Source organism: Xyrauchen texanus, chromosome 35 (genome assembly GCF_025860055.1).
Source record: "Xyrauchen texanus isolate HMW12.3.18 chromosome 35, RBS_HiC_50CHRs, whole genome shotgun sequence".
Classification (NCBI taxonomy): Eukaryota; Metazoa; Chordata; class Actinopteri; order Cypriniformes; family Catostomidae; genus Xyrauchen; species Xyrauchen texanus.
The window spans coordinates 25,083,829-25,108,093 of NC_068310.1; the positions used below are offsets into that span (position 1 = coordinate 25,083,829).

General features: G+C 38.5%; 2 protein-coding genes across 3 annotated transcripts in view; both read right to left on the reverse strand.

Annotated features, from left to right (window-relative positions):
- Positions 1-4,982, reverse strand: part of LOC127628726 (disco-interacting protein 2 homolog B-A) — an 84,776-nt gene extending 79,794 nt beyond the window's left edge. Inside the window, exon 1 of the mRNA XM_052105564.1 lies at positions 4,750-4,982. Coding sequence (XP_051961524.1) covers positions 4,750-4,834 — 85 coding nt within the window. The 5' untranslated portion in view covers positions 4,835-4,982. The remainder of the gene's footprint in view (positions 1-4,749) is intronic.
- A 2,432-nt stretch (positions 4,983-7,414) lies between these two features.
- The window catches only part of atf7a (activating transcription factor 7a), a 41,156-nt gene continuing 24,305 nt past the window's right edge, over positions 7,415-24,265 (reverse strand). For both annotated transcript variants that reach the window (XM_052106053.1, XM_052106052.1), the window contains 10 exons: positions 22,799-22,895; positions 22,167-22,297; positions 21,813-21,977; positions 18,785-18,942; positions 18,410-18,503; positions 17,734-17,853; positions 15,373-15,522; positions 14,483-14,671; positions 11,634-11,739; positions 7,415-10,783 (listed from right to left, as the gene is read on the reverse strand). In XM_052106053.1, the coding sequence (XP_051962013.1) occupies positions 10,548-10,783; positions 11,634-11,739; positions 14,483-14,671; positions 15,373-15,522; positions 17,734-17,853; positions 18,410-18,503; positions 18,785-18,942; positions 21,813-21,977; positions 22,167-22,297; positions 22,799-22,895 (1,446 nt within the window). In that variant the 3' untranslated portion in view covers positions 7,415-10,547. The remainder of the gene's footprint in view (positions 10,784-11,633; positions 11,740-14,482; positions 14,672-15,372; positions 15,523-17,733; positions 17,854-18,409; positions 18,504-18,784; positions 18,943-21,812; positions 21,978-22,166; positions 22,298-22,798; positions 22,896-24,265) is intronic.

The following is a 24,265-nucleotide window of genomic DNA, read 5'->3' on the forward strand; positions in this document are numbered from 1 at the left end:
TCCAAATTATTATATCCATCATGTTCTTCATTTGAATTTTCGCTGAACATTATTTTTTTCATGACGTTCATTGTGCAGATGTTGCAAAGTCTGTGGTGGATGTTCGTGATACACAGATGGGCACAGATGGGCACTCCGCTTCTCACGCTCTCCATTAGTTCATTGTCGTGCTACCGTGCTAAAATGATCAAATGCTACAATGTAGTTAATAATAATATCTGGATGTATTAAATGGCCTTGATGTTAAATAAAACGTTATTAATGATATAATAATAATTTTACAGAACATAAACCCCTTTTGGTGTATGAATCGCATATCTTGAGTAATGTTCATTGTTTCATTAAATTGGCTTGAAGCAGGTAAGTTTGTTTTCATAAGCTCCTCATCATAGATTACCTCTATGCAGCCTTTGTGTCCTTATTGGAGCTTGAAAGTTTTGTACCCCATTGACTTGCAATGTATGGACAAAAACACCTCAAATACCCATACAAATTTTAGAAGAAATAATTTTTCCTTTAAAAGGTCCTAAACGTGTTTAAGCAAATTTTTTTGCTTAAAAAAAACAATTGTCATAGGTTGCCTTACCGGTGTTCTTAGCCAATGTGTGTAAGTGTCGTGAACATGACATACAGATAACGTTCTGACATCAAAAACAGGGAAGAATCCGATGATTTCGTTCCTAATGCAAGCGCATTCTTCTTGCTTTGCATGAAAACATGAGTGTTTCGTGCTGATGGGGAGGTGACAGTCCATGGAGCAGCTGCTCCTATGGGAGGAGGGGGTGATGGAGCCAGCAACCACCCTCCAATTGACCAAACACACCAGATCACTCACCTGCCCAAACGGCACTAAAACCCCTCCATTAAACACACAGTTGCAAGAGCTTTCATGTTGTTTTCACATACTCTCAAAAGTCACAGACCTCTAGAGCACATGCAAAGCAGTAGTTCTTTTGCCCTCGATAAACTCATCACTGTGTGGCTATATCACAAACACGGGGCTCATCGGTGTTCACCAATAATTTATGGTATATTAGCACAGTCATAAAATGTTCTTACTTGGGTTACAGTTTCTATGACTGTTTCTTTGATAAGAAGCCTGTGTTAACACACAGCTGTTTGAAAGCTTGGCCCACACACTACATGATTTCAGTTGTGTAGCACTATTACTAAGCTGAAATGTGACAAATCTCCCCCACGTAGTACTCAATTACAGAGTAAAGGAGTTAAAAAGCCCATGACTTCCAAAGAAGACACTTGAGGCTAACAGTGCTGTGATGTCATTAACATTGACTAAAACTTCTGAACTCTTGTAATAAGACTGAAATTACAATTCAGTCACACCTTTCGTTTGTCACAACAAAATCAGAACTGAGGATGTGCTATAATCAGTGTTGGGTAAGTTACTCTAAAAAATTTATTAATTACTAACAACTTATTACATAATCTACAGTGAAATTAAATTAATGTACTAACTCGGTCTGAAAAGTAATTGCATTAATTATTACTAATTACATTCTAAAACCCTTATCAACCTTGACCAGATGAAAAATAGAAGGATAGACATGAAAGTTATTTTATTTATTTATTTTGTATTTTATCACCTTTTCTCCCACTTTGGAATGCCAAATTCTCACTACTTCATAGGTGACGCGGTTCCTCACCTCAATCCAGGTGGCGGAGGACAAGTCTCAGTTGTCTCAGCTTCTGAGACAGTCAATCCGTGCAGCTTATCACATGTCTCGATGTGCATGACACCGCAGAGCCTCAAAGCATGGGAGGCTCATGCTACTCTACGCGATCCACGCACAACTTACCACGCACCCAATCAAGAGCGAGAACCCCTAATCGCGATCATGAGGAGGTTACCCCATGTGACCCTCCCTAGCAACCGGGCCAATTTGGTTGCTTAGGAGACCTGGCTGGAGTCACTCAGCACACCCTGGATTTGAACTCACCACTCCAGGGGTGGTAGTCAGTGTCAATACTCGCTGAGCTACCCAGGCCCTCGAAACTGTTCTTTTAATTCTTTCAAATAAATCATATATAATCAAATAAATGATTAACTGGCCAAAGAATTTAAAGGGGCTTTAAAGGGGACATTAGACCTTACATTTCGATTCTAAATTCACTATTGTTTTATATAGAGTGGTGGTGGCGTAGTGGCTAAAGCACAGGGCTGTTAATCACCTGTTAATCAGATGGTCGCTGGTTCTAACCCCACGGCCACCACCATTGTGTCCTTGAGCAAGGCACTTAACTCCAGGTTGTTCCAGGGGGATTGTCCCTGTAATAAGTGCACTGTAAGTCGCTTTGGATAAAAGCGATAAATGTAATTGTAAATATAGAATTGGTCTATAGCCTATACAGTATTTAACACAATTACATCAGAAGAAACTATAATGAAATTACTAAAATATTAAGAGTAATCACTTTATTTTTACAATGAAAAAGTCATTTAATTACAGGAATAAATTACTTCGTAATGCATTACACCCAACACTGGCTGTAATGATCGTCAAAGTGTCAGGAGGTCAGTTATTAAAGACAAGGTGTGTTTGACAAATGTCTGTGTGCTCCTAAAGTATGGTATATAAATAGACCAATGCTATCAATAACTACTGTCCCATTTAAAGTGCAGTAGTTTGCTGTCAGTATCTGGACCGGTCTTAAACAAAGTCTCCTATATGCAAACAAGGGGCTTAAAAAGAACAAAGATCCGAGTAGACCCTTACACAAAACTGTGCATTTGATTGCCTAAAATCTGCCTTACTGGCAGTCTGTAATACAGTATCTTGTCTATTAGAACTGTCAAGTGATCTCTTTTCTTTGAGGTCTTGATTACTGAATGGGAATCATGGAACAAACAAATGTCCCAGTCTCTTGAGATTATATCTAATGCTTTTGCGTTTATTTGAGCCTAGAGCAACATTCCTCTTCACGATTCCCATCCACACATTCTGTGGTCTCTGTTCTGTCATTTACAAGAGTTTGAAATAATCTCTGTGGAGAAAATAATTTCAATGGAGACGCTGCGGCTCTGTCTCAAAACCTAGTGAGCTCCCAACCTAGACAGCATGTCTGGGCATCATTGGCAAGTTCGGAACGTTCGATTCGAACGAGTCTTTGATGCCCAAACATTCCAAGTTAAAAAAACGTTCTTTGGTTTTTTGGTGTTTTTCATGTGATTATTGTCATCATTGTTTTAATCAATGCTTGTGACAAATATTCTGGATTGCTGTTTCAAATTAATATGATTTAATATTGTAGCTGGACATGTGTGTGTGTGCCGCGCGTGCAGTTCAGAGAGAGTTCTCGCAATACACTTTTCAAAACAACGGTGAAGAAGCATCGCCTCTGAATGATGGGGGGGTTATATATATATATATATATATATATATATATATATATATATATATATATATATATTTTTTTTTTTTTTTTAATGAAAAGGATTTCTATATTTTATACACTCAATAGTCTACAATATAATAGCCATATAAACGTAGCGTAATTAATAATAAAACATAGTTGGATATTCAGTGATATTGGCTGTGCAATATCGACTTTTGTGATTGGCCAATACCGGCAGACTGGAGCCAATGGAAATGCTTCTCCTTCGGTGCGCATCTTATTCCTCTGAGAATTTCAAAGCAGACCGCTTGAGGTAAATTATCTGGAATGTTTTAATTGATTTACGATGCCTAGTATGTGAGAGTGTTATGTCTTAATGTGAGTTAGTCTGAGCGTTTTTTATGCGTGTCATGTTATCCTTTATTTATTAACTGTTATGAGTTTATTTTGCATGAGATTCACTGATAGTGTGAGGATGTATGAGGTCACGAGTATGTACTAGTTGAGTGAAGTTGGATGTACATACATCTGATGACTGAGTGTTTAGTCATTGACAAAGCTTCAAAAAAGGTGTTTTGACTGTTTTTATATCAGGCTGTACAACCAAATAGTGAGTATGGGGCGAAAAGGGCAGGAGAGACGGAAGAGAAAGCAGGCAGCAGCGTCATTGTCGCAGAATATTGAGCATATGTTCAAAAAAACTGGCAAACAGGGTAAGGTTGTTATACATAAGCTTGGGAGGGTTACTTTAAAAATGTATTCCGTTACAGTTACAAATTACTTCATAAAAAAATACACAAATACAGCAACAAGCAAAGAGGCATTGACAGAGAGTCAAGAAATGATGATGAGAAGAATTATTATTAATATTTCAGTAAAGTTCATTAAATCTATTCTGTTGTTAGTGTGGTCTTTAAACTTATGAACTGTGTATGGACTGACAAAGGTGTTACATGAAAGGTCACCAAAATGAAGTATTTGAACCTCATAATTAAATACAAAAGGAGGAGAAAAACTGCAAAAAGGTCCCCCCTTTCAATAGGCTGGCTACGGACCTGCATTCACTAGTTTCTGAGACACCGTCTTAAAAAAATCTCTGAGTTAGAGATTGAATGAGACTTAAAACACCAACGTTCGACAGTAGACAGCCTTCTATTAAGGCACATGTTTGTCTTTTAAAGCACCAGACATGCTTCCTTTGTAGGCAGCTCACTAGTTTGTGAGCCAAAGCCTCTTTTGAATGAAATGATCTGAGAAAGATACGAAAAGACAGTAGACAGCCGTCTACTACAGGTTATGTGTGTCTGTTATAGCGTCATACGGCCATGGGACCTATACAAATGCCTCTTGGTGAATATTATTTAGGATGGGCAATAACTCCATCTCCTCTCTTACCTTCAGATAGCTCCAGCTCTAACTCCGCCAACTGCTCTCTAACACCTTTCGGCACAGCCGCCAAATCCACCCCGCGGTCTGCCATCGTCGCGAGACTAGGCTGAAGTTGTTTTAAGTGTTGTGAACTGCGTCTCTAAAGTCCAAAATCCTCCCGTCAAAACAGAACACGTAAATTAAAAGGTGAGTAATAATCCATCCGGACAACTACTCCTTCCGCCATGCTGTGGGAACTCACCAACGGCACTGTGTGGTCACGTGGTCACGGTTACCTCCTGTGTGTGATTAGTGACACCCCCAAACACAAACACTTCGAGACGAGACCCATGCGCCCTCTATTGAAAATAGGGCAGAAATGATCTGTACAAGCAAATCTTACTGACACCCGACTAAAAAGTACTAAGGTTATGCTCTGTGTTTTTTTGTTAATGTTCCATTAACAATGGCATTGTCATAGTATTCTTTGAAGTACCATTGTACATTTCAAAGTACCATGGTATAACTATCCGATACCATCAATATGCCATGGTATCACCACATAACTTTTTATATGGACAAGCAGAGTTCTGTACTTAACATTTGAACATTTCTGGCCATTCTCTGTTGAACTCTCTCATCAACAAGGCATTTCCATCTGAACATCTGCGGCTCACTAGATGTTTTTGGCACCATTCTGAGTAAATTCTAGAGACTGTTGTGCGTGATAATCCCTGGAGATCAGTATTTACAGAATTACTCAAACCAGCCCATCTGGCACCAACAATCATGCCACGGTCCAAATCACGGAGATCACATTTTCCATATTCTGATGGTTGATGTGAACATGAACTGAAGCTCCTGACACAATTGAATGATTAGATAATTGCATTGATGATTGTTGGTGGCAGACTTGCTGGTTTGAGTATTTAAACTCAGTTTTTCACAATTCCTGACATTTAATAATAGCAAACATTCCCTGTCTAAGGTCAGTTAGGATCACTACTTTATTTTAAGAATGTGAAATGTCAGAATAATAGTAGAGAGAATTATTTATTTCAGCTTTTATTTCATTCATCACATTCCTGGTGGATCAGAAGTTTACATACAATTTGTTAGTATTTGGTAGCATTGCCTTTAAATTGTTTAACTTGGGTCAAACTTCTTCCTTCCACAAGCTTCTCACAATACGTTGCTGGAATTTTGGCCCATTCCTCCAGACAGAACTGGTGTAACTGAGTCAGGGTTGTAAACCTCCTCGCTTGTTCATGCTTTTCCAGTTCTGCCCACAAATTTTATATCGGATTGAGGTCAAGGCTTTGTGATGGCCACTCCGGTACCTTGACTTTGTTGTCCTTAAGCCATTTTGCCACAACTTTGGAGGTATGCTTGGGGTCATTGTCCATTTGGAAGACCCATTTGCAACAGAGCTTTAACTTCCTGGCTGATGTCTTGAGATGTTGCTTCAATATATCCACATAATTTTCCTTTCTCATTTATTTTGTGAAGTGCACCAGTCCCTCCTGCAGCAAAGCACCCCACAACATGATGCTGCCACCCTCATACTTCACAGGTGGGATGGTGTTCTTCGGCTTGTAAGTCTTGCTCTTTTTCCTCCTAACATAACCTGTCATTATTGCCAAACAGTTAAATTTTGGTTCATCAGACCAGAGGACATTTCTCAAAAAAGTAAGATCTTTGTCCCCATGTGCACTTGCAAACTGTAGTCTGTCTTTTTTGTGGCAGTTTTTGAGAAGTGGCTTCTTCCTTGCTGAGCAGCCTTTCAGGTTATGTCAATATAGGAGTCGTTTTAATGTGGATATAGATACTTGTCTACCCGTTTCCTCCAGCATCTTCACAAGGCCCTTTGCTGTTGTTCTGGGACTGATTTGCACTTTACTCACCAAACTACGTTCATCTCTGGAAGACAGAATGCATCTCCTTCCTGAGAGGTATGATGGCTGCATTTTCCCATGGTGTATAGAAGAACGTGGTACCTTCAGGCATTTGGAAATTGCTCCCAAGGATGAACCAGACTTGTGGAGGGCTTGTCTGATTTCTTTTTATTTTCCCATGATGTCAAGCAAAGAGGCACTAAGTTTGGCCTTAAAATACATCCACAGGTACACCTCATATTGACTCCAATTTGCCAATTAGCCTATCAGAAGCTAATTGGCTTATTGCCTAAAGGCTTGACATAATTTTCTGGAATTTACCAAGCTGCTTAAAGGCAGAGTTAACTTAGTGTATGTAAACTTCTGACCCACTGGAATTGTGATATAGTCAATTAAAAGTGAAACAATCTGTCTGTAAACAATTGTTGGAAAAATTATTATTATGCACAAAGCAGATGTCCTAAACAACTTGCCAAAACTATAGTTTGCCAATATGAACTCTGTGGAGTGGTAAAAAAATGAGTTTAAATTATTCAACCTAAGTGGATGTAAACTTATCACATAAAATACATTTAATAATAGTGATAGATATATAAACAGATATATTTGCATATTATTACAAAATATATAATGCAATACTATACTATCATGCATATCTACTTCATTGATGTGCTGTATAATGATATATACAGTAACATTTATATAAAGTTATTTAAAAAAAAACATTATTTAAAAGAATTATAACACACATTTCAAAAAGAAGGTAATAATGACTGTTAATGTTTTTAATGACAGGTATTTTAAAATGTAGCGTATTTATATTAGGGTTTCCTGGGCAGTCTGGGAGAACGTTTGAAATGAACCATGACATCAAATTGAGCAGCACATTAAACACTTTAAATATGGATAATCTTTCATGGTACCTAAATAAGATCAGAAACATTTTTTTGGTTACTTTTCTTTAATCAAAACTGCAGCACTGTGTTCAGAGTATTTCACTTCAACATGCATGTAAAATAGTAAATATATATGGTATATATGTACATTACAAGGACAATTCCAAAAACTATCAGTCCAACTCGGAGTGAGGTTATTTCCAGTACAAAAGACATACACTTAAAATAACTTCTTTCAAAATCTTTTTTTTTTTTTTCCTGTAGCCTGTAAGATCATCCTATTCTGAAGGTCTTTTTAACTTTGTTCATTCTAACGATCTCAGGGACACCACATTCAATTTGACTAATTCCATATTAAATTAATTGTGCATTAAGTTGGAATTGTGGATCATTAAGTCCACCAAGATGATGAGACTTTATAGTGATTATCAGTGAGAGGGGGCAGACAGGGTTCATCTCAAGGCATTCTTATTATTCTTTAAAAATAGCTACAAATATTTGAATACAATGTGTTAAAAGAAGAAGAAAAAAGAACAAGTCTACAAATGAATTTAAACCTTTCTGTATAATGACATAAACAAGTTAAAGAGGCATTTTATTACAATAGGTATTTGTATAATACTGGCAGCATAAAATCTAGATAATAACAAAATCTAGAAAAAAGTGCCAGTGAAAGCTAAAAATTCTCTTTTCTGCTTATTTCAGATCAACAATCCTCTATATGGTGCCAGCACATAATAGAACACAAAAAGCCAGGTTCAACACTGAAACTAGGAGTCATTTGTGAGACAACAGTGGCAACTGTGGGGTCTTTGATATGTTTACAGACTGCATATGCACAGACGTTGCTTGAAAGAGAATCCGACAACAGAAATAGTAAATTCAAAGCGTATTTTTTAGTGCAATTTGACAGGCTGACATCTTATTAATGCAGTATTACATACTGCATATAATATAAATGACAAAAGAAATTCAAGTTACATTGAGCAACAACAGTACATCTTAGTCCCTTGTTTAAATGCTGCCTAAATTTGTAAAAGTGTTTGATAATGTGTAAAAAGACCACATGTTTGGACATACATCTTAATTCAGTTAACCATTCAAACAACAGTAGAATTGGACACTCATTGTTCCTTGTAGCCTTACTGGTTAGATGTAATAACACCCTATTACATCTAGGTGGAAGTATAGACTATGAATAAAATAAAAGGGAGTATTCTCTCACTGCAGGCTATTAAAAGGCATTGTTAATTAATTCCCCTACGCCTGATGATAGGGATATAAAGCTTTTCGCTTTTCCTGATATATGCCTGAGTCAATCGCATGGGCACGTAAAACACAGTGAGGGTAACCAAGAAAGCACTAGAGGCACTCATGTGATTTGTAAGGCTGAATCCTTGTCTTTTCTAAATCTTTATCAGGGCTTAATGTATTTGTGAGTGTGTTTGTATGGATAAACAGCCAGAGAAATAAATAGTGTTACAGACCATCCTCATATCAACTTTATCAGTAAGTGAAAATGAAGGTGGCTGAATGGGAGGGTGCACACGGACACAGAGGCACTAGGCTGTTTTTCTGTGAATTGAGTGGAAAACACAGCAGCAGGGTTTAATCTGATGAATGATTAAAGCTATAAAATGACTAAAAGTAGAAAATAATAAGGCAAAAAAAGTCTAAGATTACTTTAGAAGCCTCAATTACTTATGGTCTAACTTTACTCAAACTAAGGTTAAACTAAGCATTGTGATCACTTCATAGGGGAAGAAATTGCATAAATGGACAGTGGAAATATGGAAAACTGATTTCTCAAGACACTAGACCAGACACAAGGGTCCAGATTACAATCGATCTTCAATCATGACCTTAGTCAGTCTGTTTTTTGCAGTTTCTGAGTTTGCCGTACACGGTTACAAGAAAACAAAGAAATTATCAAAAAACAACAACTATCAGGTTCTATAGCCCAAAATTAACGCAATGTGCCAATACAATAGTTTACATATAGCAATAGGTTGTATGATAACAAGGCAGTCTTAGTGTATCAGTCTTTCACAAACTGCAATTTTCCATTGTACATTACTGTACACTTACACAAGAAGCACACATGCACACGTCGATTATAAGTGTATATAACAGGTTAAAAATGAGGTAAGATTTCAACGAGGGACAGAACAGGGGGTGGCAACCTGAAAACAAAAACAAAAAGATCTGCTCTAAAATAGAAAGGAACTAAAGTAGAGACTACACAGAACTTTAAAGCATAATTTTTCCCTCTCAAATACATGCACATACAAATACATATATATAAGAATATATATAAAGTATTGCATTATTGCAACCATGAAACACATCATGGAAGTTAATTAATGTGCGATACAGCACATGTACACTTGCACCAAGTGTTCTGTGTTGCATTCTCTCACTTAAAGGGATAGTTCATCCAAATATGAAAATTCAGTCAACATTTACTCACCCTCATGGCGTTCCAAACAAGTATGACTTTGTTACTTACGTAGAACGCAAAGGTAAGCCTTAGTCAACATTTAGTTTAATTTTTCATACATTGAATGTAAATAGCGACTGAGGACTAACATTCTACCTAACATCTGGTGGTGAGTAAATTATGAAAGAATTTTAATTTACATTTTAATTGAATCCCTGATCACATTCCAGGAGATGTCTTCATTGCAGCGTGTGTATGTGCATAAAGTCTATGGGGGTACATTTAATGACAGGAAGTGCTTTGCAGTCCTACAGCCAGTGGAGGTCAGGGACAATGGCAGGGCGAGGAGAGGAAGTTTAAAGGAGGAGCATGAGATGGAGTCCAGCCCCCGTAGTCTATGGCAAAATGAACAACAATCTGTATATAGTCCCAGTTCATTTCCAGAATGCAGCTGAGCTCCAGGCCAGAGTATGATGGCGTGAGAGAGAACCAGACTAAAGAGAAGGAAGAGGTGAGTTCATCAACCCCTTCTGCCGTAGATCTGTCCCTCTTCCGGGATGCGGAGTGTCCCAGGCAGGCTGTTAGACGTTCTCATCATCTGCTGGAAGAGTGGGACTGTGTGGCCATGATGACATGTGATGGCCCACCTCTCTCCCCTCGCTGGCTACCCATTCCTGCCAGCACCGACATGGCTACGGCCTCAGCTGCTGCGCGGGAGCTCAAACCGTTGCGGCCAACTGCAGACGAGGGGCTGGGGGCCAGAGAGCTATGCTGTATGACAGGCGCTGGGGAGCCTGTAGGCTCAGACGTCTCTTTCATGTGCTCCTCTCCTGAGAGCCACAAAAAAACATGTTAGTGATACTATGCAGATCCTGCTAAACCATGTAAAGAACTTGGCTTTGTTCAGACTGGATACAAAAATCTGATTTTTTGGAATCTGTTTTGTTGTCTGTAATATGAACAACAAAAAGCCACAAAAAATCAGATTTTTACAATCCCATTCCAAACCACTTCCATATATGGTCTGAAATCCAATTAAAGGGATAGTTCACCCAAAAATGAAAATTCTTTATTTGACGAAGATAAAAAATCCATAATTTACTCACCCTCATGTTGCTCCAATGTTCCATGTTCTTCAGTGGAACACAAAAGGAGATGTTAGGCAGAATGACAGCCCCAGTCACCATTCGCTTTCATTGTATGGAAAAAGATGCAATGAAAATGAATGAATGAATGTAAATAATGATTTTTATTTTTGGGTGAACTATCCCTTTAATGCGTATCAGTCTGAAGTTAGTTTTTTCACCATTTGGGACGTGATGTGACTGTAACGTTGTATGTCATATGTAATTCATTTATTTACACTGAAATGTGGCATTTACAAAAAGTGAATAGTAAATAAGCAAATAATTAAGTGGTTTCGGAATCAACATATGCACACACGTGTAAATATAGTAATGCCTCCAATGCTCATATTGTCTGATGCGCCTCATGAGTTCAACATCAGGGCGAGATGTCATGATGGATGTTAGCAGAGGCAAAATTTAAAATATTCCCTCAAACCTGTTCTCATCGCTTGCGAAATGACAGTGCGAACAGTCAGTCGAAAAATCGGATTTGAAAAACAAATCAGATTTATGTGCAGTCTGAACAACTGGTTTCATTCCAAGCTCCACTCACCCATATAGGCGGCTTTCTTCTGCAGGTTGGTGACGGGACAGTCTTTATGGGCTAACAGCAGCTGCTTCAGATGAGCAACTTCATTTCGTAAATGAGACACCTCATTCTTGGGCACACATACAAATAAAGGAAAACAAAAAATGGAGAGAGAAGAGAGTGATGAGATGTTCAAAGGAGCAAGTGTGAACATCACACTTACAAAAAAACTAAAGTTGCAGTATCAACACAACTGTAAAGTACTTGCAAACACATTTGTATCTAGTAAAAATCAAGCTATGTTCTGAATGGAATATTAGCACTGATCCATACGTCGAAGTATATACAGTATACTGCATACTATTTAAAAAGTAGGTTAAACTATTTGAACAAGAAAAATAGTATTTGGAACCATATGCAGAAGTAAACAGTAGTATGCTACATTGTTGTCATATAACCTTTCACTGCATTTTTAATTCAGCGAGTGGTACACAGTTATGTCAGAAATGAATGAATGAATGCATGAATGAATATGAATGAATGAAAGGAGCAAGCTGACAGGTCTTTTGACATTTTATCGGGTAGCCAATCAACTTGCAGACTCTCTCTTTGCCTGACATTTAAATTTTCTTGGTTTGCAAGTTAGCCAGTTTCACTGCAGAGATTTCTCTTGAAATGCTATTTGCTCAGATGGTTGCTGGGGTTTTTCAGCTTGCACGCTAAGGTCTGCTTTTGGCCACGACACATCTTTATCATCTCAATGAGTCTTTATCAAGGTAAGCCATAGCCAAATCAGGCATTTGCACTTATTGCTGTCATAGGTCATTAGTTTAAATAAATTCACACGTAGGTATGATAAAGGCCTGTTCACACCAAATCTATGATGATTTTGCAAGATGAACGTCCACCGGAAGGTCTATTCACACAAGTATGTAAAAAATGAAACAAAAAAATTGTCACCACTGTACAGTAAGTGGCGCTGTTGCTGTTATACAAACATTTATACCAGTCTCCTACCCGCACCCTTCAGCTGTCAATGCTAAAATTAATTTATTTAACATTGTTAATGCATTTATTTATCTAATATGGCTTAACTGTTTCATTATGTTCTTTCCATGGTGTTGGTGCATTTTGAGGAGTTTATAATCTGTTTTTATGCAAGTGAGATGAGTAAAGAGAGCTGTTGTATATTTAGTTGTACATGTATTTTGCATTGAGTATATTCCAAATGGATTCCCAAACCTAACATCTCTTATTATATTGCCTGGATTAATGCCCAGATAATATAACACAAGGTACAGTAATATAAATACATGTGGAATAATGTACATTGTGAATAACTGGTATATTATCAAATATGATGCATAATATTAAATTGTTATTACCCTTGCAATAAAAGTAGCAGTGTGGTTCTGCAGTTTGTTTGTCTACAGTAAAATATTATATGTAAAGAGTTTTTTTTTATGGGAGCTTAGTGCAAATTAATTTCCGAACCTTGCTGCTATTTTTAGTAGCATGAGAATATAACAGGCACAGTGACATACAGTACATATTAAATAATGAACATTATAACACCATAAGCATACTTTCAAAAACAGACCAGGTTTATGTTTGTAGTACAAAGGGTTCATGAACTGCAGCAATTCATTTTAAGTGTGTTTCAGCTGCACGTCCAATGTTGGTGTTTGCCAGTTTATTAGCGGCACCAACATGCTGGATAGAGCAGATGCAATGACTCTGGAAGAATTACAATAAGCCCTTATCTCATTGGTCAGTCAGTTTTCATCACAGTCAGGAAAAAATCAGACCACTCTCCATTAAAAAACCTTTGGATTGTCAGCAGACGATTTGTCGGACCCGGTGTGAATAGCGCCATGGGAATCCATTGTTCCCATTCAAAAGCTCATAAAAAATGAACAATCGCACTGAAAAATGGACTTGGTGTGAACAGGCCTTTAATAACTAGTAAAATAAGCTCTTTCCTGGTCCAGATACACATTGTGAGTCAGGTCAATAGCCGTTTAAGCCATTCGTCAAACTAGGCTCAGGCACAAGTAGAGATTTTGTTTATTAGCGTAATGCCATTAGGCCAAGCAGGCCAAGGTATACTTAGCTAACATACACTCTGTGCACATGGCTCGTCGGAGTATTACACAAGTCTTGGCTGTATGTTTTGTTATAGGTTTGTGCAGCTTCCCTGCTTTGTTGGGTGGTTGTATTATGCAGAGTGCACATGCTAAACTCAGTATGTCTGTGAATGTTCAACAGTAGCAAGTCTTCATACTTGCTTTGCAACAGTAGCAGCAGCTGTGTTACCAGATCTAGTCCACCAAGATCAATACCTTATTAATATGTCATACCCACATTAACATGCTAAATCTTTCTGAGAGTTGTTACAGATATTTTGCATTTTTAATCCAATTTTGTATTAGGAATATCAGATCTTTTGTCACTTCAATCAAACAAGTCTAGACAATGATCAAGAAAAATCAGGGATGATACTGTTTATAGCTCAATCTTCGCTCTTAAAATTGAAGGTCAAGTCGAACACATTGTGTCTAGTATGTACAGTAGTATGGCATCTTGGAGTACAAAGAAAAAGCTTTTCTCTACAGTAGGTAGCACCTGTAGCTCAACTGGTACAGCATGGCACAAGCATCACCAAGGACATGAGATCGATTCCCAGGGAACACATGTGGTGATAATATGTGTCATTTCAATGTGGTGTAACTCATTCAGATAAAAGTGGCTTCCAAATGCATAAATGAAAATGGAACCACTTCTAACACAGTTCTCAAGTTGTTAATATTTCAGAGCTGTTTCACATTTTTCATCATTATATTACATGTCAGAGATTTTCCGTGCATACTCACCGACAGTGAGACGTTCATGGAGGTGAGCTCATCTGCCTTCTTCTCCAGAGAGTTGACCCACACCTTGCGCTTCTGTCTGCAGCGGGATGCAGCTGCCCGGTTCCGCTCAAGGAAGCGCTGCCTCCTCTCATCAGGGTCGTCATCTGTTGTCCTCCGCCTGCGACCCCCAGTTGGCTGAGCGGGGGACACCTGAACAAAGCCGGGTAGAGTAAACACAGACGTTTACTGATTAATGCCACAACAAGGTGAAAGATGCTGCTTGTCAAACATGCAACCATCTGTTTAGGCATCTGTTCACCGTATGACCGGAAAGAGAAATTGTCCTTTGGGGCAAAACACCATACAACTATGGTATGTGACCTACTGTAACTTATTAGGTTCAAAGGATCCAGAAAAGAAAAGTGTCATCAAGGAAACACTTATTTATCAATGTGTGCACACAGCAAACTTTGTACATCAGGAAAGAACTTCCACTTGTGTATATCAGGTATTGAGTTACAAAGGACGATATTTATTTGTGCATGCATTAAAGACAGTGTGAGGGGGCTGTTCACACGGGACGCGTTTTCTGGCTTTTGGTCCATATCTATTAGCATTGAAGCCATCTATAATACTAGTTTACACCTCAATAGATTTTTGTCCAATTCAATTCTCTCTAGAATGAGAATGTCCTAACCTCTAATACCACCCGCATCTGATTAGCAAGAAGCAATTCATAGATCATGTTTGTAACCTAAGGAAAGCCTACTCACTATTTAGCCCTTCATGGCGTCTTTAAAATCTTGTTACAAAGCCTTGAGATCCCTGATGTTATTGATAACAAGAATCCTGTGTACGCCCACTGAGTGTGAAAATCTGTATGAATCTGTGTGTCTGTGTGTGTAATTTACCTGTGGCTGGGCTGGGGATGGGGCATCTGGATGCTGGACCAGTAGCTGGCTTTGTTCCATCCTCTGTGGCACCATCGCACTTGAACCCATTGCCACACCAAAACAACCCTGAGCTGCAGACATCTGCTGAGATAATGCTGCTTTCAACCTCTGCAAATAAAACAAACACATAATTGTTACATGATAGCATTCTACCAAATTATATCCCAGCTTTAAAGCAGTAATTTTCAAACACAATTCAATATTTCTTTCTTCTGCAAAGACAAGATGAAAATAAATAAATATATATATATATACACTCACCTAAAGGATTATTAGGAACACCTGTTCAATTTCTCAGTAATGCAATTATCTAATCAACCAATCACATGGCAGTTGCTTCAATGCATTTAGGGGTGTGGTCCTGGTCAAGACAATCTCCTGAACTCCAAACTGAATGTCAGAATGGGAAAGAAAGGTGATTTAAGCAATTTTGAGCGTGGCATGGTTGTTGGTGCCAGACGGGCCGGTCTGAGTATTTCACAATCTGCTCAGTTACTGGGATTTTCACGCACAACCATTTCTAGGGTTTACAAAGAATGGTGTGAAAAGGAAAAACATCCAGTATGTGGCAGTCCTGTGGGCGAAAATGCCTTGTTGATGCTAGAGGTCAGAGGAGAATGGGCCGACTGATTCAAGCTGATAGAAGAGCAACTTTGCCTGAAATAACCACTCGTTACAACCGAGGTATGCAGCAAAGCATTTGTGAAGCCACAACACGCACAACCTTGAGGCGGATGGGCTACAACAGCAGAAGACCCCACCAGGTACCACTCATCTCCACTACAAATAGGAAAAAGAGGCTACAGTTTGCAAGAGCTCACCAAAATTGGACAGCTGAAGACTGGAAAAATGTTGCCTGGTCTGATGAGTCTCGATTTCTGTTGAGACATTCAGATGGTAGAGTCAGAATTTGGCGTAAACAGAATGAGAACATGGATCCATCATGCCTTGTTACCACTGTGCAGGCTGGTGGTGGTGGTGTAATGGTGTGGGGGATGTTTTCTTGGCACACTTTAGGCCCCTTAGTGCCAATTGGGCATCGTTTAAATGCCACGGCCTACCTGAGCATTGTTTCTGACCATGTCCATCCCTTTATGGCCACCATGTACCCATCCTCTGATGGCTACTTCCAGCAGGATAATGCACCATGTCACAAAGCTCGAATCATTTCAAATTGGTTTCTTGAACATGACAATGAGTTCACTGTACTAAAATGGCCTCCACAGTCACCATATCTCAACCCAATAGAGCATCTTTGGGATGTGGTGGAACGGGAGCTTCGTGCCCTGGATGTGCATCCCACAAATCTCCATCAACAGCAAGATGCTATCCTATCAATATGGGCCAACATTTCTAAAGAATGCTTTCAGCACCTTGTTGAATCAATGCCACATAGAATTAAGGCAGTTCTGAAGGCTGAAAGGGGTCAAACACAGTATTAGTATGGTGTTCCTAATAATCCTTTGGGTTAGTGTATATATATATATAAATGAATGGAATTCAAAACAACGTGTGCATTTTTTAAATTTGATTTCTTGAAAATGTCCTGTTACGAGTTGACTTGACAGCTTTTGAAATATACAGAGGCACCAAAAATATCTGGGCACTTCAGCAACACTTAAATGATATGAATCTGTACCATTTACCAAAATATCAAACAAATAACACTTATTTTAAAGAAAGAGAGCACATACACATTTATAAAGCAAAACATTAAAAAAGACAGCTGTTAGATTTAAAATGGTAAAACAACAGATATATTTATTTAAAAACGAATAAAAAAGTATTCGTCCAGTTTCTGGTTGTCAAACTGACCATAGTATATGTGATAAACTAAACTTGTGCTTACTCTACAAGGAGTAACATGTGTGAACTTGAGGGGAACCGACTTCCAATTTTTCTTCAAAATTTTGTTAAGAACAGTTGGTTAAACGTAACTGCAAATAGTGAAATGTGAAAAAAAAAAAGAAAAGAAAAACAAGCTTACAGTACCATTTATTTGCAGATATCACTTGTTGTTTTGATATCAATGTTACCAATGATATCATTGAATGCAATTAAATTAACAAATTTTATATGTGGTGTAAATGTCCAGTGTCCAAAACATTTTGAGGCCACTGTAGATAGTTAACAACAAGGCTGTTCTGTTCTAGCATAATCCAGTGTTTGTTTGTTGTGAAATGTATCACCAATGTGGCATTCTAGAGGAATACTTTCAACACTGGAACACTTAGAGAAAGCCAAGTGTGCTTGTTTTGTTTAAACATTTTACGAAAGATCCAAAGACTGGTATACAGAGAAGAAAAGATGCCTCCTCACCATCTTGGCCTCATGGTGGGGGTTATAACCACATGGTGAGGATGATCCACTACTGCTGCCCCCTAGTGGAGGGCCTGGGATTCCTGGAATGTTGGGCACCATACACAGAGGCCTTACCAACTACAACACAGAGCAAAACGTAAAACATATGACACAATTGCGCAATCTATGAACAAATCCACAGTTATGACACAGTAGTTCATAGTTACAACATTTGAATCAAACACTAAATTGCATTATATCCAAGATCAAAGGCACTCAGTGCAGGGCATTAGGGAATATATTTAAAGGGACCATATGATGGAAGACAGGCTTTTTCTTGCTTTTCATTTTAATGTACCATTTAAATGTACACATTTACAGCACAAAGCTCCCTCCTCATTTCACCCAGACTATTTATGAAATATAAGCTACAAAAACATGGCATTCAGAAATCGGCATGGTTATGATTTCACAAACATAAGTATACTGTGTATATATGTATCATTTTATATACTTGTGATCAAAATATTATTATTTTTTAAATTTGTAATAGAAAATTAATAAAAAAAAAAAAGAGGTATAGCTATAAAGACGTATAGCTAAAAGCGATGTAACAGCATAAATAACATTACAAGTAGACTTAAAAAACAAATCACAACTACAAAAGTGTATAAATGGCATCATTGAAACTTACAGATATTACAGAGGGCATCTGTACAGAACCTGGTAGAACAGGAACTGTATGACCATTTGGAAGCATCATCATTGGGTACGGCCCAGTGGGAGACCTGAAAGAGAAGTAGAGAAATTTCTAGAGATACATAAGCAACTACACCTACAAGAAATGCAAAAATAGATCTCTATTCTGTTCCTGTCCATCATCTAACCAAGCATTCTTGAAACTTTAAGCAGGGCAGCATGAATGAGACAGTTGCCCACAATTTCCAAAGAATGACTACCACAGCAATGTGAAACAACATACTAAGTCATATAGACATGAGTCACAGAGAATCAAGATGCCATTTCTGAATGCCCCAAGCAAAATTATGAAATATGGCTCTTCTCTTACCCCAGTGTGCGGTTGGATGGTGGGGTGTGTGTGATGACGGAGGTAGGGGAGGGCATGGTGGGATGCAGGCCATCATAACCCAAGTGCAGGGGGAGAGAACCAGGACGCACTATGGTAGGGGTGGGAGCCGAACTGACTGCCGGCTTAGGGGGAGAATCCTGCGAGGAAGATTATTAGCCAGATAAGCACAAACATCTTGGAGATTTTCTTTCAATGCAACACCATTTGCTTCCACAGTAAAGACCAAAGGGGAAGTCATTCAAGCATATTTGTTTGTTTAGTGATGCAATACATTTAGTTCAGCCTTTAACAAATACACTGTTCAGTGCAATGCATAATTTGGTCTCTCTAGTTAAAGGGATAGTTCACCAAAAAAATTTATAAAATTGTAATAATTCTCTCTTTGTCATATTTTTTTTCTTTTTTAGTTATTTTTCATGTTGGTCCATTTTTTTTTATATACATTCTTGTGCAGAGCACAAAAGGATCATTTAAAATGACTATCCCCAATCAACTTCTTAATACAATGGCAGTTAATAGTGACTCACTTTAATTACTGTATATATATATATATATATATATATATATATATATATATATATATATATATATATATACAGGTGCTGGTCATATAATTAGAATATCATCAAAAAGTTGATTTATTTCAGTAATTCCATTCAAAAAGTGAAACTTGGATAATGTATACATTCATTCCAAACAGACTGATATATTTCAAGTGTTCATTCCTTTTAATTTTGATGATTATAACTGACAACTAATGAAAAACCCCAAAATCAGTATCTCAGAAAATTAGAATATTGTGTAAATGTTCAATATTGAAGACACCGGGTGCCACACTCTAATCAGCTAATTAACTCAAAACACATGCAAAGGCCTTTAAATGGTCTCTCAGTCTAGTTCTGTAGGTTACACAATCATGGGGAAGACTGCTGACTTGACAGCTGTCCAAAAGACAACCATTGACACCTTGCACAAGGAGGGCAAGACACAAAAGGTCATTGCTAAAGAGGCTGGCTGCTCACAGAGCTCTGTGTCCAAGCACATTAATAGAGAGGCGAAGGGAAGGAAAAGATGTGGTAGAAAAAAGTGTACAAGCAATAGGGATAACCGCACCCTGGAGAGGATTGTGAAACAAAACCCATTCAAAAATGTGGGGGTATATTCACAAAGAGTGGACTGCAGCTGGAGTCAGTGCTTCAAGAACCACCACGCACAGACGTATGCAAGACATGGGTTTCAGCTGTCGCAGTCCTTGTGTCAAGCCACTCTTGAACAAGACACAGCGTCGGAAGCGTCTCGCCTGGGCTAAAGACAAAAAGGACTGGACTGCTGCTGAGTTGTCCAAAGTTATGTTCTCTGATGAAAGTAAATTTAGCATTTCCTTTGGAAATCAAGGTCCCAGAGTCTGGAGGAAGAGAGGAGAGGCACAAAATCCACGTTGCTTGAAGTCCAGTGTAAAGTTTCCACAGTCTGTGTTGGTTTGGGGTGCCATGTCATCTGCTGGTGTTGGTCCACTGTGTTTTCTGAGGTCCAATGTCAACGCAGCCGTCTACCAGGAAGTTTTAGAGCACTTCATGCTTCCTGCTGCTGACCAACTTTATGGAGATGCAGATTTCATTTTCCAACAGGACTTGGCACCTGCACAAAGTGCCAAAGCTACCAGTACCTGTTCTTAATTGGCCAGCAAACTCGCCTGACCTTAACCCTATAGAAAATCTATGTGGTATTGTGAAGAGGAAGATGTGATACGCCAGACCCAACAATGCAGAAGAGCTGAAGGCCACTATCAGAGCAACCTGGGCTCTCATAACACCTGAGCAGTGCCACAGACTGATCGACTCCATGCCATGCCGCATTGCTGCAGTAATTTAGGCAAAAGGAGCCCCAACTAAGTATTGAGTGCTTTACATGCTCATACTTTTCATGTTCATACTTTTCAGTTGGCCAACATTTCTAAAAATCCTTTTTTTGTATTGGTCTTAAGTAATATTCAAATTTTCGGAGATACTGAATTTGGGATTTTCATTAGTTTTCAGTTTTAATCATCAAAATTAAATGAAATAAACATTTGAAATATATCAGTCTGTGTGTAATGAATGAATATATCCAAGTTTCACTTTTTGAATGGAATTACTGAAATAAATCAACTTTTTGATGATATTCTAATTATATGACCAGCACCTGTGTATATATATATATATAGACTCATCTTTCCACCCTATGGTGATTCCTTTATCATAATCTAGCGCTATCTACAGCCTTCAGTGTTTTGAGTGTGTGTTTTAATATTTTTTTTTTTAAACAAAATAGAACAGATGTTCAATTTCAGCCATTTAAAGGTATCAGCCATAACATAAAAATAATTATCAGCCAGAATTTCATTATCCACTGGTGCATCCCTACTATTAAAGCCCAAAGTATACTTCGGTCCGACGTGAACGCTAGGTGTCTGCGTACAGGACGGGTGATACAAATTTCTTCATCATCAGCAGAGTGCTCGAGTACTGAACGGGTGTGGCCCGATTTTTCTAACCGCACCTAATCTAAACGCGCAGAATGTGCATGTGCCTGGAATTATTTGCACTAATTAGTGGGTCCACAAGGTGGCAGCACTCACAATTGAGGCTTTGCTGTCACGAAGAAGTACTAGAAGATGTAATCGCCGCTAACCATCAGGAGATGAAGTAGAAACAACAACAGTGGGTATGCATGACAAGAGCGCATGTGTGAAGAGGTCAGGAGATCCATGCATTTGTATAACTTGAGTCTGAAGGAATAGAAGACATGTTTGTGGGTCTAAACTCCTGAAGATAATAGTCCAGTATCTCATAGCAGTCGTAGCTTACATGCATCATATGAAGTATACTTTGAAAGGCTAGCATTTGACTGCACGCAGACGGTAAGCACTTGGGTCTTAAACGAAGCATACTTTGGGCTTAACAATGTTTTTATTATGTGCATGCATGGGTCACATTTGTTTGCAAATTGCTTGTGCATTTCTTTCTACCTCTCCTCTGCCATCGGATTTTATGTTGCTATCTGACATGCTGGAGATGGAGTCCGGACTGGCAGGCGAAGACGAATCCACCTCCACAAGGTCCTCTTCCTTCACCTTAACATCTGAGGGCATCTGTAAACTCATGTTTAATGCCCCTGAATTAGGAGCAGGCAACTATATGGAGAGAAACACAGACAGAGAGAGATCAAGCGAAAGACAGAGAGAGAGAAACACACGTTTTAGACATGAGAACAGATATACAGTCCATAAATCTGGGTTTTGGCAGAAGGCAGCCAGAGCTCCTCATGTTTGTAGCATGTCTGCCTTTTTGACAGAATCCCTCCACCTAGTCCCGCAGCTCACCGGGTTCTTGGCCCTCTTGTCCTCGTCTTCCTGGGCTTTAGGGAACTCGTGCTCGAACGAGTTAGCCAGCTCATTGAACAGGCCTACTTCTTCACAGTTTTTCAGGAAACGAGTGGGAGTCGGCGTCTGGTCTGGGGTACAGTGCGAGAAACAGAGAGATCTCATTGTTTCCTTATGTGAGAGGGTCTCAATGACACTAAAGTTTGCTGATCAGCCCAAAATCTGTTTTATGAGTTCTCTGGTTTGTCAACTCATATACTCATGTTTGGAAATTATTTAACAGTTTCATGTAATAAATCTGGTTTTATCAAGTTCAAGGCTGTTCCTTATCTTATTATGTTTGTGTTTTTTCCAAGGGTTTAATGTGATGGCATTACTGTGAATTTCCCCTCTTAAAATGACTAGTTTAAGGGCACTTTGTATTAAGTAATGACATCAAATGACATTAAGTCTGTACTATATACATATGTTTCGTCTGTGCCTTTGAAACCCACAAAAGCAAAGAAATACAAAAAAAGCATTGTTTCATCCACCAAAGCTGGTTTATCATGATCTCATCTAAACACATAATATGAGATATTTGAAAATCAAGGGCATGTTCACGCTTTGTCATACTTTCTGGGTGCAAGTACCTGCGATGATGACAGAGTCTGTCCTGGGGGGTCCAAATTTGAGTGTCATTTCGTGTTTGTGCTTGTGGACAGCCAGGTGGTCCTCATTAGTAAACCTCTACAGAGGGACAGATAAAGAAATGGATTACGAGACAAATCAGACCAAAAGTAGAAAGGAGGGGAAGAGCATTTCAAGACCTCAGGGCAGAAACATTTCCAAAGGAAAAAGAGGGAGTGGCACTGACAAGATTTGTCTTTGGAAACGGATAATGTAGGCAAGAGAGGACTTCATGATGAGCTATCGGCTTTCGTAGAACCCGTGCCCTACCATAGGTCTCCATGGTATAGGATGTGGCTATACAGTATCAGTACGTGCTGCAGGACAAGACTTACAGTAGAGGCAGCTATCTGTTTCACGGCTGACCTTTGTGCCCTTTTATAGCCTTAAGGCAAACAAGTGCTCCAGTGAACTTACATTTCTTTATGCTTCCTTTAGAAGTACCGGTACTGAACTTCCTCATTTGCCACACTATGAACACAAATGTTAGACCAGCTTTCATGACTGAACTAAACTACATTTGACGGTATTATGCAAATAAGTAAAGAGCTGATGCTATGATGAAGTTTTTGTGGTTTAGCACCAGTACTCAAGCCATGATATTATGCATGCAGGGCACAGCAACTTACTTACGGGTTAAGCGTTTGCTTATTGCAAAGATGTATTGAATTGACATTTATGACAGGCAAGCGTGCTTTCTTCAATATGTACTTATATTTACCTTTTTAACAAAACAGCTGTCCTGGTGGTAAAAGTGTGTGTTGCACATGCAATGCCAATTAATCAGGTATGTACAAATAACCAACATTAAAGCTACAGTTTTTTTTAGGTATACCATGCATATCATTTCTGTAGTACTTATCAAAATGTAACTGAATTAGATGTTCTGATAAATCACATTTGTCTCTGAGGAAGCCCTAGATTCTGTAAAATGCTGTTCATGTAAACCAATCAGAAAACTTTTGAGGCAGCTTTCTATCAGTGACGTAAGTTTGGAGCGTGACTTAGTCAAACTACGGTACCAGACTGAACAGCAAAATTAATTACTTTTTCAAACAGGCTTCATGAACACTTTCCCTAACTGCATTAGTCAGAAATACAGATAATGGCAATTCAAAGAGTTTTTTGATAGCACCACAGAGCTACACTTTTCGTGAGAATCAAACTACGAACGCCTTACTTATAGTTGTCTCTGCATATTTAAGTGGCATAGGAGTATTTTAAATATTGTAAAAATTAAACCCTTCACCTTTAACTTCTCATGCATTTCTAATCATCAAAACAGTGTCTAGATTTGCAGTCACATTTACCTTTGCACGTCGAAATTTCATGGGCAAAGAAGGTGTAGCCAGATGTTGAGCGTGAGTGAAACCAGCGATTTTTTTAAATCGTCATTATATTCATGCAATATCATCAATGAGAAGACTTCA